Raw genomic sequence first — 16035 nt, 5'->3', positions numbered from 1 at the left:
TGGTAGGGATGTATTTGCTGAAGAATGGTGGGCCAGAGCCATAAAATTCGTTGTGCATTAAAGAGGCCCATATAAATTGGATAAGATTTTTGACAAGACGCCTGTGGAACTGGTTGCAATAGAGTCCAAGGTCAAATTTGTTCAAATAAACACTAGACACTTCGCTGCATTCTGAAACCTTTCCAGACAGTGTAGACACTTATTGGGGTAGTCCGAGACAGTTCTCCCAAAATCAAGGAGGGACTCAATGAAAGTTTAGCTACTATAACTCTATGGAGGAATGCCCAGACAGGAATAATTCTCCAACACAATTTCAGATGACAAAGACATGATTTAATGACAGTGGAGAATTATTTTTTTGTCACTACTTTTTTCTGAATTTCTTTATTACAGTATCATCAAGGACACTAGCCTGGTGCCAAAAACTTGCTTCATTGTACAGTGTTGATTCCATTTAGAAATTGGAGTGTTCTCATCAAACCTCCATCATACCTTTCCTCCAAAACAGGTGTATTTCAGTGTATTGTACTGTGAACATAAGCAGCTATCAGTCATTGTGAAGCCTCAGACATTACAAGCACATAGACGTGTTGGGAGTAAGAATAGTATAATCAGGAGCGGTGCTCAGCAATCAATCTGGGCTATTAATTAGGAGAAGTACACTGCACTTTAGTCATTCTACTGGGATTGTAGAGAGAAGTTGCACCAGCACAGAGGAACAAGACTTACAGATTGCAAAGCTAAAGACTATCAGCTATTACATCACCATGATGCTCTTGTCTTACTTTTATAGAAATGTGAAATGCGCTTTGTAGTATGTCAAGTTCATGACATACTCTTTCAATCTCTCATTCTTCTATTGGTTGACAGGTTAAGAATGTTAGCTGTGTCATCTGCGATGTCACAGAACTCTATGTGGAAAGTTCATATGTAAACTGGTTCAGTGATCGTTTGTCCCAGCTTCTGGATGGATGTGATCTTTTCTATGGATTAAACTTACTATCGCTAACCTGCCTGTTTCCTGGTATCTTTGAAAAGAGGAATTTTACACTGGCGTAGTCGGCAGAGCGTATCCATGAGAGATCTCAACACAGACAATTCTTGGAGAATTTATAAAGCTGGAAATACAAGAAGTATCTTTGCTGCAACGGAAGAGTGGATGCATTTTCACTTTTAATTTGATTCCAAGAACGAAATGAATCGCAGATAATTTGGTCTTGGTGAAGGTTTGGGAATCTTATTATATCTTCAGGAAGGACTGGGAGCTTCGCCGCATATTTAATAATTAATGGATGCACTCATGTGATCGATGCGGGCTCGTCTGTATTCTGCTAATCTTTCTTGAATTCAATTGGTGTTTATCTGCATTTCTACTGTGTTGGATTGAGAACTTCTCTCTCCTCTGGAGCAGTCTCAACGCAGTGCTTAGCTGGATTTGAAACGTTTTTTTTGGTCTACGTATGTACGCTACTTGGGACACGTTACACTTATAATTTTTGGTGTTTTGTTGTGCTTGCGATGCTCTTCGTCATCTTGTTTTTTTTTGAGGAGCGACATGATGTTCGTATCATAACAAGCGTAAACGTTTTGGAACGATACCTGTTCGTGTTCTGAGAGCGAACTCGCTGGAACTCTTCGGATCTCGAGGTGTCTTCAGAAGAATCTGTTCTCTCCTTCTATCATCTCGCGAGAACCTGTGGTTTCCGGTGAGTCGTCATCACGCCTGCACGCCTCAGACTCGATATCCATCTGGGTGATAGAGCGTCAGGTTTCTAAGCAACGCAACGAACGAGACGTGTCGTCATTGCGCTACGTGTACAGTAGCTATTTGAAGCTCGTGCATTGTGTATCCAGGCAACGAGAAAGCACTCGCCGATACACACGGCTTTCAGTTTATACGTGCTGTATTTCTTGTTTTTGCTGGCGTTTCGTCTGCCAATTAAGAGACTCGTATTCAGTTAAAATACTTCATTTTAAAACAAGATAACTAGAGGTTTTTTTTTCTTTCCTTTTCCACTGGATACTATGGATGTACTATCTAAATGATTGCTGGATTCTTCAATCACTATTCTGTGATTCTGCGTGCAGCTGTCTTCTTCTCGCTGATACGCACAGCATTTAATATTATTGGGGTTTAGCATGTATTATTGTTTGTAAGGTTTTAACCATATTATCATTCTTTGAATTCAGGTAAAACTTTTGTGTTTTGAGTATGCAAAACGTTACCGCTGCTCCATTTTTTTTTATCAGAACCTGGCAGCCCTCAAATAAAATGGAAAAAGTGGAAAGTAGTATTTGAGAGGTATGCTAGGGTATGCGGTCCTTCACTGAGCGCAGAGAGAAGATCTGCTCTATTGCTGCACTGTTTAGGATCTGAGGGGCAAGATGTATTTGACCATCTTCCTGAATTAACACGGGAGGAGGCAAATGGGTCTTAATGACTATGAGGTTTGTGTAAAAAAAATTGGACAAACACTATTTACCTAAAGTGAGCACTATCTTGGAGAGATATACATTTGCGAAGAGAATGCAGGCTGAGGAAGAAACAGTAGAAAGTTATATTACTGTGTTAAGAAAACTAGCATCTTCATGCAAATTCGAGGGATTAACCGATGAACGCATTCGTGATCAATTTATGTTTGGATGTAATATGGAGAAGGTTAGAGAAGAGTTATGGTTACGTGACGAACCTACCTTGGATGAGGTTCTTGTGGTTGCAAAAAGGATAGAACACTCCATAAAATGTGTTGCTGTGATAAAGAAGGATCTTAATAATGAGTGTAAGGTTCAAGAGGTGAAAGGGGATAGCAAAGTAAGTCATAAAGTAGTGATAGGACACATAAGGAATCCATGTCCGTAAAGAAAAAGATGCAGGAGAAATGGAGTAATAGCAAGTGTTTCAGGTGTGGAAAAATGGGACATTTGGCTAATAATCCTAAGTGTCCTGCCTTAGGGTTGTTATGCCCTAAGTGTAAAAAGAAAGGTCCCTTTGCTTCAATGTGCAATAGTAAGGGTGCACCGAAAGTAAAAGAAGTAGAAGTTGATTACAGTTATGATGAATATGACCCCGAAGACTATGAGTGTGGTCAGATTGTAGTACAGGTGGTGACTGATGAAAAGAGGAAAAACTCGCCATTTGATGAGATTCTGGTAGAAGGAGCAAGTACTAGAGTTCTATTTGATTCAGGAGCTAAGATCACCATAGTCTCAAGTGAATTCTATATGAACATGTTGAAAGGCAAAGTTAATCTCCTTAAACCCGACATACGACCGTTGGCTTATGGGGGTGAGCCGATCAAGCTGCATGGGTATTTCATAGGCTTAATTGAATATAAAGGGAGGTTAATTTCGGGAAAAGTATATGTATCTAAAAAGGGTGATAGTATCATCAGTTGGTTTCACCAAGGTGATCTGGGGGTCTTCCTTGATCCCAATGGAGATCCTCCTATCTAATTCAAAAGTGACATTAATTCCATTAGGAAGGCAGTGGAGGATAACTTTGTTGATGATCTCAGGAGAGATTATTCTAAGGTGTTTGAAAAGAAATTAGTATGTCTCAAGGGCTACAAGCACAAGATTGTACTTAAGAAGGATGCTACTCCGGTATGTTGCAAAGTAAGAAATGTTCCAATTTCGGTAAAAGATGACACGCAGAAAGAAATTGTGAAACTAAAAGAGGGAGGCATCATAGAGGAGGTTGAAGGGACCGAATGGTTGGCTCCGGTGGTTGCAGCTCGCAAGCCCAATGGGGACCTGAGGCTCTGCATTGACTTAAGACAGTTAAATAAATCTGTAGTGATTGATAAATATCCCCTTCCAAACATAAATGAGTTGCTGTCTCTTTTGGGTGGTGCCAAAGTCTTTAGCTCAATCGATTTGACTTCGGCATACCACCAAATAGAGTTGGAGGAGTCATGTAGAGATTACACCTCTTTCATAACACCTTTTGGTACGTTTAGATTTAAACGTATGCCCTTTGGGCTAGTATCGGCCTCTTCAGTATTTCAAAGGGTAATGGAAAAGATTCTGCATGGTTTACCTGGTACGCATGTTTATCAAGATGATATCTTGGTCTTCGGGCAAGACACTTGACGTACGCTTGAGGTCGGTCTTGGGAAGGCTTTCAGACTACAATTTAACAATTAAAGCTGAAAAGTGCAAGTTTAGAACGGACTCTATTGACTATCTAGGGCATAATATAACCTGTGATGGTGTAAAACCCAAAGTCGAATTGATCAATACAATTCAAGAAATGAGTTCGCCGTCTAACAAGAGTGAACTAATGAAGTTTTTAGGAGTAGTGGAGTATTACTCAAAGTTTGTGAAGAATTTTGCAAATGGTACAGTGAATATGAGACATCTGTTAAAGAAGGGTGTAGACTTCACTTGGTCTGAAAATTGTGAGCAGGAATTTAAGGACATTATAGGTAAACTTAAGGCGGCTCCTTCACTTGCTAGTTTTATCCTGAGATTAAGCCTATACTTATTACTGATGCTAGTGAAAAGGGACTGGGGGCTGTCCTACAACAGCAGGGTGTAGATGGCATGCAGACAATGTGCTTATCACGCAGCCTCAAGGACCCTGAAACTAGATATTCAGTTGTGGAACGGGAGTCTCTCGCGGTTTATTGGGCAATTAAAAAATTGAAAAAGTTCCTTTGGGGAGTTAATTTTGAGGTGAGGACAGATCACAAGCCTTTGGTGGAGATATTCACTAAAAAAGGTCTAGATTCAATATCTAGCAGAATCACTAAATGGATAATAGGGTTACAGGAGTACAATTTTGCAATCAAGTACATACCAGGGGTTGAGAACAATGTGGCGGATGTTCTGTCACGGCTCACTCCCATATCTATCTCCACAGATGATGATTGTGAGGATTCTGATGAACTTGTTTGTGCCATTGAGCAAAAGATCATTTGTGAGAAGAGGTGGTGTGACGAAATGGCCATAGATTCCGGTTTAAATGAAATCATAGATCTTGTAAAGAAAGGTTGGAACAGTAACAAACAAGGATCTGTTGACTCAAAAAAGTTTTGGGGTGTGCGTAATGAATTGTCGATAGAGAATGACCTCTTATTTCGGGGCACAAGACTGGTTCCTCCTGTGAGTCTTAGGAAGGAACTCTTAGATCTTGTGCACTCCTCTCATGCAGGTATTACAAAATGCAAAGAACGGTTGAGAATGTCATATTGGTGGCCAGGCATGGACATTGAAGTAGAACGTGCAATTCGTGATTGTATTCCATGTACATTAAGTGTTAATCCAAAAGCACACGTGTCCAGCCTATGGTCTTAAGGAGACGTCCTGCAAATCCTTGGCAAGACATTGCTTTAGATATTCTAGGTCAAATTCATTCAAGTGGGCCTCAAACTTTTCTGTTAGTGGTAATTGATATGTTCTCAAGGTGGCCTGAGGTGTTCTTTCTTTCAACCATTGATTCATCTCACATTATCAAGTGTTTGAGGAATTTATTCTCTAACGAGGGAATTGCACTAGCTAAATCTTCGGCTTTAAATTGGAAAGATGAGGTGATCAAAAAAATTGAAAAGTATAGGCTAACTCCTCATTCTACCACTGGTAAAACACCTTTTCTGTTGTTTAGAGGAAGAATCCCTAATACCAGTGTGGAACCTACTTGGGTTAATAGGTATGAGTTGGGGAAAGGTAAAGAAAGTAAGTGTGACAATGAGTTGATTAAAAGGAATGATGAAGAAAAAGGTAAATTAAGGAAGTCTTACTTTGATAAGAAGAAAACTGTTAAAACAACTAAAGTTGTGGTGGGCGACTTGGTAATGATCAAACGTCCTGGTTTGGTGGGGAATTCGGTCTCCAAGTTTATGAAACCCATGAAAGTGGTTAAGGTATTTAGGAATGCTGTTAAAACTCAGGACCACAGAATCTGGAATTTAAACAGAATGGTGGTAGTTAAAGGAAGGGTGGAATGTGGTCGTAGTGAAGGTGATGGTAATACACACCTGAAAACATCTATAGGTGGTAGAAATCGTGTTTCATCTAGATTTTGTTAGAAACCATCTTACTTATCAGACTATGTATAATAAGTTTATTCTATTGTTTGGCATGCGTAGATATGTATTACAATTGTAATTTAATTTTGTGTAACGAAGGGAGGTGTGTAGTATGTCAAGTTCATGACATACTCTTTCAATCTCTCATTCTTCTATTGGTTGACAGGTTAAGAATGTTAGCTGTGTCATCTGCGATGTCACAGAACTCTTTGTGGAAAGTTCATATGTAAACTGGTTCAGTGATCGTTTGTCCCAGCTTCTGGATGGATGGGATCTTTTCTATGGATTAAACTTACTATCGCTAACCTGCCTGTTTCCTGGTATCTTTGAAAAGAGGAATTTTACAGCCCAATTAAGATAGTCTTTTCATGTGTGTGCAAATTTCCTACTTGTTCCAGTGATAACTTGAACATTTTCCGACCTCTCCAACAAAGAGGCACCCTTTGTTTGTGTCGTTCTTTAGGCCAGAACAATTTGAGAAACTCTACATTTGAGTTTTTGTCCTTGATTTTCAAAGAACGTTGAATTTCATCTATCAAATGTATAACCAGCGATCAAAGGTGAACAGAATTTTCCTGGATGTTTTGTATGTTACAAAATTTAGATCACTAATCTGATATAAATAAATCATGTGCAGTTGGCTTACAAATAGATATGATCTTCTGTAGTTCTCAGAAAATCGGAACAAACATTATTAATAAAGCTTAAGAAACTGAGAGAGAATGTAGCTGGATCCACTAAGGCAACAGAAGCAATCCACACATCAGATTGACAGCGAGCTTTACCATTACTGATTTTTTACCCAGGTTTCAATAATAAAAATTAAGAGGATTTGGAATTGCAAAGGCCAAGTTTTATCTTGTTAGTACTTTACCTGTCTAACATTTTCGTACTGGCTCGTTCCAATTTTTCTAAAATTTGAGGCAGCTGAGTGTCATCGTCACATGCACCACCCCATCCGAGGACTCGAGCAAGATCGTTTCCAGTACCTAGCGGAAGCACTCCCAGTTGACACTGAAATGCATAGAGAGAATGGGTCTTGTATTGTGGTAAAAACATGGAAACTACACACTACACATTTTAAAACGAGGTGATGCAAGAAAATAAACATAAGCATACCAAATAGTTTTAATGCTTTGTATTTTGTGACTGTTGTAATTACAGCTGGGGTAAATTTCAGCACTGGCTGAAATTAAGCACTGTCATTGCAAAGTTTGCCCAGCTAGCCTAATATCAAATTATTCTGCCTCATTTGACGTACGACAGACCTCTTCACTGCATAAATGTTGACTTCCAAATATTAGGATGCATGTGACAACCCAATCAGGGTAATGCTCCATTCTTTTTTACAGGGTACTTTTCAACTGTAATTGTGCAACATATAAATGAACACTGCTTCTAGCTTGGACTTCCGATTGAAAAGCTTAATAAAATGTTCTTTAATATTTTAAATACTACTAATAATAAGTCTAAAAAAAAAACAACGCTAAAATAGATGTTTACCCTTATTTGCACCTTTAGCATTCTTGTATTAAGTGGGTAAAAACGATTGAAAAGATGGTTTTCAAAACAAAAAGTCTTGCTTTAGGTATACGCAAAGCACCCAGTGACCAAACCAGTCATACTCATGAAACAGCAGAACACATAAGTGTGTTTTGTGAGCAGTGCTTGAGTTTACTTTTTAGAGCGAATGACTTGCTTAATAATATGGAAGCCAATAGATTTAGGAAAAGAGTAGGTATGACAGCGCGTATAAATTGCAGTTATTTCCTTGTTAGTTTGAACAAAAGAATAGTCAATCAGATTCGTAAGAATCCTGACCTTTGGCACAGTAAATAGAGAATAAATTCAAGGGGAAAAATAACCATCAGTCGCTTTAAGAAAACTTATTAAAAGTAACATTTTAAGCATCTAGCAATTTAAAAAATACTTGATCTCTTGGTTCCATGATTGGTTTTTCTGGCTATGTCTGACTGCAAAAATATCTGAAGACCCAAACTTTTCTTTTTAATAACCATCAAAGTTTTTTTTACTCTTGCTGTTGTCAATAGTCAACTGCAATTACATTAGCACTCACACACTATTGGCCTTCATGATAAAAACAGAACACAAGCCTAAACATGCCCATTTTATATTATGTGTAAAAATGGTTAAAGCTGATATGGTACATAAACTTGCCTGTTTGTGCAAACTGAGCTTGTCTATTTCGGACAACACCCAGCCGACGCTTCCATCTCCTCCACAGACGAGGATCCGAAAATTGTCAAACTTCTGAAATAGCCGTAAACTGCAAGACAAAAATCTTATTTTTATTGAGTTTATTTTTATTCTGTTAAAAAAATCTGCTAGTATCTTGCCATGTATGAGACTGAATGAAAAATTTAGCAGAAACATTGTCAATTACACAATTCTTCTGGTAAATGAGCATACACACTGTTCTCTTGTAGGATTTTTCACAATTTAAAAATTGCATTTAGATCATATCTGTTTCCTCAGTCAATGCTTTTTGTAAATATTCCCCCCAAGAAGAAATACAATGGATTAATAACAAGTAGAAAAGGAAAATAAATAAGAAGCTCGGCTTGCAGGTTCCAATTACCGGATGCTCTTATAATGATAAAAACCAAAAAATGACTTCCATTGGGTAGCTTTCCATGAAATTAATCAATCGCGTGACATTCTCCTGGTTGCCAGCTATAATGGCGTAAGGCTCTTCTTTAATTGCAAGGTACAGCCAAGTCTTGTGTTCTCTCTACAGAATCCAGCATCAAACATGCATGATGTACTAGGAGTTGAGCACTGTTAGACCTGTCAGCCCTTTGGCAGTTCCCTCCTCATTTTATTTTTTTATCCCTTGTCCCCTTCTCATTTTTTCTGTCTACTAAACTTTTTGGGGTGCTGATGTAGAGGTTCTGGGCGCCTTTTCCTCCTCACATGAGGAAAAGGCGCAAGGTGCTCCACTGAGGTAGATAATGGGGGAAGGTAGGATTCACAAAATGGTGGCTCCAACTGTCACCTCAGCACCCGGGCCATGACTGCCATGGGAGGTTCCAGAACTTTCTGGACCTCTCTGGCAAGTCCAGCCCAAGGTGATAAATAGAGGTGGCAGGAGGGCGGCCATTTTAGAATCAAGCTGGGCTGTGGAGTAGTCAGGAGTGAGGCACCTGAGTGGTGAGGTGATTGCGCGGGATTGGGAGAGGACAGACCCTAGGGTCTGCGCGAACCCCCTACCCAGCTGACATCACCCTCTATCATTTGACCAATCCCTGAACTCAGCCATCGACCCTGGGAGGCATTGTGTTCTGGTTAAGGATCCCTAGCGTAACCTGGAGGCCTGTAGAGGGATTCCGTGCGGGGAGTGTCGTTGGGACTGCCTAGACCTCCCTGGATGTCATTTGGGAATCCAGAACTTCCCCCCCAGTGGCGTCAGCAACAGCGCCCATCGTGGGCGTAGGGCAAGGAGCAGTGCCAGATACTCCCCGGGCTAGTGGATTTGCTCACCTGGGCTCCTGTGAGCCACCCCCCCTTGTTCCCCACCTACCAGCGCTAGCCCCCATCTAAGAATCTCACCTCCAGCTATGCCGAGGCAGGGAGCTGACTGCGGGTCCCCGGTGGAGGCCTGAGAGAGAATCGCGGGGTTGGTGTGAGGTTCCGGACTCTCCGGTGTTGTCGGCATCCATCGCGCGTGTCAGCTGTGGAGAGAGCTGACAACGCGCCGAACAGCTGACTGAGAAGGCCGTGGCTGGGGAGTTGAGTCGAAGCCGGCCTGGAAACTGACGCCGGGTCACGTGAGCCGGGCCCTCGAGGAAGTACCGCCCCTCCCTACAGCCGGGAGACGAGGCCGCACCCCTCACGAGTCGCGCTGCATGAGGAGCGGCGAAAGTGACTAACGGAGCCAGGGCAGCGCTCTCGCAAGTCGCGCTGCGGTCGGCAGCGACGGGAGCGCCTGGCAGAGCGAGAGAAACCGGGAAGGTGCCCCAGGAGAATTCTTCCGGCGAAGCTCACCTCACGGGAAGTCCCTTGAGGGTGGGGGGTAGTTGAGAGGTGTATTCCCTTAGCCCCAATCACGACGCCCCTCCCTGCTGAGGAGTTCGACGAGTCCCGCTGCCAGAGGAGGACCTCAAGCCTTTAAAGTAAGCTGGGCCGTGGAGGGGCAGGGGGAAACTGGATGCGGACAAAAGGGGAAGAGCGCTGAAGTAGCGTTGTGCGAGACTGAGCTAAGGAGAGTACGGATCTCCAGTACAAGGGACCATCGTCTCCAGTCTGGCACATACGGGGTCTTAAGGATTCAGCGAGGTCATGGTGATTTCGCCTCCATGTTATGTGAGCTTTGGGAGAAATGTTCATAAGAGTTAAATGAGCTTTGGGAGAAATATACATAAGAGTTAAATGCGCTGTGGAGAAATGTTCATAAGAGTTAAAAGCGCTGTGGAGAAATGTTCATAAGAGTTAAATGTGCTTTGGAGAAATGTGCATAAGAGTCTAATTGTGCTTTTGGAAATGTGGGTTGAAACTTATTATGCAGAAATGTAAGTAGGCCCTCTAGTTTAAGGTGGAAGGAGAAACTCAAAGGGTGTCTTAGAGATTACTTCATGAACTGTAATGTTGGAACCCTAATGTTATTCTAGTTACAGATGAAATATTGTGCTCTGTGATGTGGATCTGAGAATCCCTGTAAAGTAAGGAAAGTGGAAGAATTCTAGTAAACGTTAAAATACATTCAGTGTGGTGTCCTTTTTGAGTGGTGTCGCGCCGGATTGCGGGCTGAGGAGGATGCAAGCACGTAACGCCATGTTGAGGGGAACGCCTGCGAACGTAAGTCATGCTACCCATAGGACATAGGTCCAACAAGCACTGTTCTGTTTATAAACAATTATTCCTGTCCAACTGCACGCTAAACAGCTAACTGCAAAGATGAGACATTGCATTTGGTTCAGAACCTTTATGAATAGGAAATATCGAGAAGCCTATTCATAGAGGTATTTTGGATTATGTAAAGTAGTGCTCCTATAGTACTCTTAAGTACACGCCAATGTGAATTAGCCCTAAAACATCTAAAATGAGAATATTCATATACAGTTAGTACAACCAGAAATGACTGCCCACTATGCACATTTACTAGTTTGGAGCTGGGTGTTTTCAGACTGATTCACAAAGGGATGGAAGATTACATATGATAGAGTACCCCCTGAACTACTAAATGCTTTGGGAATTGGCTGCCTGTCTTGAAGTGAGGTTTGCTACACATCATGGACTGCGCCTCCAGTGACATCCTTCGCAGAATGTTCGGCATCACGCCTTAGTGAGGTTCAGCAGATGAAACTGCAATCAGGGAACACCCCTATTGAAAGGGTCCTTTTGTGATGGTAGGCCTGAAAAGAACACTGCTTTGCAGACAACAACCAAAATATTGAAAACCATGCTCAGCATGCCTGGGGGAAAACGAAAAAAAATGTAACGTTTATGAGCTGAACACTTTTTTTACTCCGTTCATGAGCTATGCATGTTTTTTCACCTGTTCTCTGTGTGTCTGAACGTTTGCCTGAGGGCGAATACATTTTTCCTGGGGAAGTACCGACAGATTTGTTGTCGTTCTAAAACCATGCATCAACAAATGTACCTCATCTTTTTAATTCTTTTTACATTCTATTAGTATTTCAAGGAAATCCCCTGCTTACCAAATTTCTGTTAGATTTACATGAAAGAACTCAAAGTAGATCACAAATCATCAGTAACGTGAACACACAATTTCATGTCCCTGTTTTCAGTTCAAAGAAAACTACTCCAGCCTTTGTTATTTTGCCATTTCAGAGAACCTGGTGGACCAACCTCTGGTTGAGGGTAGTAAATTTTGATCACACACCAATTTCTTGGCTTACTTCAACCAGAGTAGGTTATATGTTTAAGTGTTACAGCTGATAAGGATATGTTTGATCTACAGCTGGTCCCAATGTTAGCTGAAAAACCTTTGCTTGAGATGGCTACTAAGCATATTGCGCAGAATCCGGAACAATGGAACAACCATACCCACCCACACAGGGACATAACATTGGCCTCTGCAGACTCTTGGTGCACAGGGGACCCCATAACCTAGGGTCACTAATTCACCCTAAAACCCATGAATACCTGAATCTGGGGGCCCACATTATTGCTCACCATTTTGTGCTATCCCACTGTACCCAGAAATGGCTTTTCTTTATCCAAAGTGTTTTAGTAGTTTTACAGTTCAGGCAGGAAGTAGCTGCAAAACATTCACATTTGCAATGCGTAGTTTAGATTTTCTTTTATGTAGCTCTCCTAGGCCAAGGAACAAGTCCGAGTACTGTACAACAAAAGTTCATTTAGATAATCGGAAGAGTTATAGAACATTTGCAAGGGGCATAAATACAGCAGTGTATACATCAAAAAAGGGAAGCACATTTGAGGTGATCAGCTGTACAACAGTGCAGCAGGTAGCCAAAGTACACGTTAAGGACTACCATAAGTCCAGTAGTAATTGTTAGAGCTATGTACAAATTAAGCAGCATGGTACAATAAGGATGTAGTCATCTGTAGTCATCAGTTGTCCAATAATAATGCACATGAAGGATAAACAGCTAAGTGGACAGCAGCACTGAGGCAATAATAAAGATGATAGATATCGGTACGTATAACAGAAGCGCATATGGAAAGATAGGAGATTGAAACTAGCAACCACTTCAGAACTTTGTGGAAATTGTGGCAATGCATGTGCAAAATAGTGCAACCCAAATGAGTATGATATAATCATTAGAAAGAGTAAAAGTATAGTAATCAAGTCACTGGATCATCACAGTGATTAGTGTTATTGTTGTTTTAGAAGGATCGAAAGATTACTAAGAGTTTAATTCAACTTGTAACCTAGGGATTTTGCGTAAGTCCCATCATTAGGGAAAATATTCGGATGTCCAGTCAGAGGGAAGGAGCTTGGAGTTGTTTGAGAAAGTAGGAGAAATTATGGTAGTACGTGTATTAAGGTTAAGCGTAACTAAGAGCATTCATATGCTTATGGCAGTAAGGCATTGGGCTAGATTGGCAATGTTTTGTGATTCATCAATCTAAAGGTACAGTGGGTATCATCTGCTTACTGGTGAATGTCGAGAACATCTTTGGAGAAGATCTCATCCAAAAGTTAAACATACAAGTTTAAATGAAGAGGATCAAGAATGGAATCCTCTGGAACTTGTTTAACTGTGGCATCCAATACAATTACCTGTTTTAATGCACTGTGTTCTGTATACAGTCTTTGGGGAATTCATACATTTTCTACAAAATTCAACAATTACATCCATGACATATATACACGGAAATTTGATTTGTCATCTATACAGATATATGTATTTCTCTCATACTCACCCTAAGTGGGGTCCTCCATTCATTAAATCAAACACCTGAGCGGGATTTAGTAGCTGTTTGAATCGTCGAAGAAACTTCACTCCCTGGTTATCGCCACTCTTCGAGTTCACAAAAACTAGAAGAGGGCTAGCACAGGTTGGAGGGCATGTTGCTTTCCAGAATCCTGAGACAGGTTCAGAGAAACAAGGTAAAATATTAGAGATGTTCTCATAGTGAACTGATATAGTACACTTTTTTAAATGTACGTACATTTTCAGCCGTGGCCCTAACACGCCAAAACCATTCATTTACATTAATCCCAAATAGCAATTGAAGAGGCATCCAAATTTGTGGAGTGTGTGTGTGTTAAATACCACTTTCTAGTGCCTTAAACTGTTTTTTATCATCCATTCCTTTTTTTGTGAAGTCAGGTTTCCTAATTTTTGGATTCCTCTTTTGTTGCACAATTTCACATTTCTAATAGATTTCTCCTTCCAACCCCTATAAAAAAAAAGTTTAAAAGGCTATTTCAAAAGAGAACATTTTATTCAATTCTCGTTTTCCACAGAAGTAAATAAACGTTCTTAATATTCAAGGAGAGACAGCTAATAGAAACAGGTTACTAATCACTTTCTTTTGTAAGTCTTCTCTCTTTTTTTCCTAAGGGAAATTGTTTTCTATCTGTGCAGTGAAGCAGACTTGGATTCTGCTCTCCTTTGAACTTAAAGAAATGTCTGGGCATTGAAGTACAAGTCTAGGGGGATTGGTCAAGTAGTTCAACTGGCAAAAAATACACCTTCCCAAGAATAAAAAGCAGAAGGTAGTTCTTCGTAGGATTATTGAAACTACGTTTTATGTAACAGTCACCCTAACATGATGGGAGTAATTTTCAGCCAAGGCTAGCTTTATATTCAATAGCACTTTGGATTCCAGGACGAGTAGTTTCTCTTTACTTGTTTTGCTCATGGGCCAATATGTGTACAAACGTAAAAAGCCCAAAGCTGAATGAAGCCTAAACTGGCTGAAGATACCAATCATCTCACAGGGTTCCTTGGCAGCTATGGTTCTATGCAAGATAAGATTCAAAATTAAAAATATGCATGGGATATTGTGTTTAATCAAAGATTTGAGATAAAGAAAAAAACATACACAAGCAGATGGCACAGTAATTTGAATAATGGTAACAGCTACAATCTGTTGGATATATTCTATTGTAACTTGAATTTGAATTATCTTTGCACTTCCATGACAGTCATCTTAGTGCCCTTCTATAGAGTGCACACTAAGTCTGATACAATTCAAACATCGGTGTCCTAAAACCAGGAGCAAATTATAGTAAACGGCATCTTATATACTCAAATGTATATAGTTTCTTGATTCCCAATGTTTGACATTACGCAGGAGTGCAAAGAATGATAGCAACATTTATACAAAAGCTAAAGAAAATACATTATTTTTAGACAGATTGAAGGTGAAATATCTTGGGTCATGACAAACGTAAAGCATCATTGTGTTGCCAAATTTGGTGCAAGACAAAAGCATCTCAAGAGAGACTTCACACTTAGATGTGCCTAAGCTTTAAGAAATCAAGGGATGAGAAACAAATGGCATGAGTGGGTTGGTATGGTGGAAGACAATTAAGGAAAATTAGGACAGAACAATGCAAAAGAAAATTAAAAAGGAAATAGTACAGGATTTGCAGCTACTTTAAATGGGCAATAATGTTTGTACATTCATGAATTAGTGCCCACCCTCCTACAGTGGTTGTCTGCTTACCATCATGGTTTGCACATTATAGCATACATACAATGGTGAATAATTGATGGACTGGAGGACACCTAACAATATCAGAATAGCAGAATGGAATAGAATGGATGTAAAAAAAAAAGAAAAAAGCTGTCAGCTAAATAGTATTCCTCTTTGCATATTGAAGCCAATAAAGAACCACTGTTTCTAACTGATACTCTAAAGATTAAGTGGTTTACTTTATAATAAAAACTGGATGTGGCATACTTAACTAGTTCTTAAAAATTATGGAACTGGCGCAAATGGACTTGTAGTGTCCTGGCAATAGTCATTAAAGCAATGTATGATTCTGCACAGCATAGTTTTCTTCTGGTTATATCTAGTAACAAAGGCTGAAAGTACAAAATCTTTATTCAATGGGCTCATTGTTTTTCCGAATAAAAAGGTTTAAATCAGACAGATAAGATTCAAACAATGTTAAAGCAATAACACAAAGGTTGAAGAGGGAATAAAGAAGAGGGGACGATCAACAGTATGAAAAGGAACAGACAGATTAAGGGGAACCAACTAGATAATGATCTTAAAAAAGATGTAAAACGACATTCCAGAAGTTGAAACAAACATAGCAATAATGAAATAAAATGAAATATTAGAAATGAAAAAAACAAGTGAAATGGTTTAGAACAGTGGAACACAATAACTGATTTAAAAGTCTAGACCTCAGACATTGGTTAAAGAACAGAGCCATACACAAGAAAAAGTGGAAGACGTCTTAGGGTCCATGGATCATGCTGTAGGATTAAGATGAGAAAGTGGAACAGTCGACAATCTGTTACTCTTTGAGATCAGGAGAAAGAAGCTCCTGCAGCAGTCGGATAACAAATAGAAGACAGCTGAACAACTGCTA

General features: G+C 40.1%; 1 protein-coding gene across 7 annotated transcripts in view; it reads right to left on the bottom strand.

Moving 5' to 3' along the window:
• DGKH (diacylglycerol kinase eta) overlaps window positions 1–16035 on the bottom strand; it is a 725438-nt gene that overhangs the window by 232069 nt on the left and 477334 nt on the right. For all 7 annotated transcript variants that reach the window (XM_085621806.1, XM_085621809.1, XM_085621807.1 and 4 more), the window contains 3 exons: window positions 13404–13566; window positions 8208–8316; window positions 6904–7043 (listed from right to left, as the gene is read on the bottom strand). In XM_085621806.1, the coding sequence (XP_085477932.1) occupies window positions 6904–7043; window positions 8208–8316; window positions 13404–13566 (412 nt within the window). The remainder of the gene's footprint in view (window positions 1–6903; window positions 7044–8207; window positions 8317–13403; window positions 13567–16035) is intronic.

The sequence above is a fragment of the Triturus cristatus genome, chromosome 8 (assembly GCF_964204655.1).
Source record: "Triturus cristatus chromosome 8, aTriCri1.1, whole genome shotgun sequence".
Lineage (NCBI taxonomy): Eukaryota > Metazoa > Chordata > Amphibia > Caudata > Salamandridae > Triturus > Triturus cristatus.
This window is presented reverse-complemented; position numbering and strand designations above follow the sequence as displayed.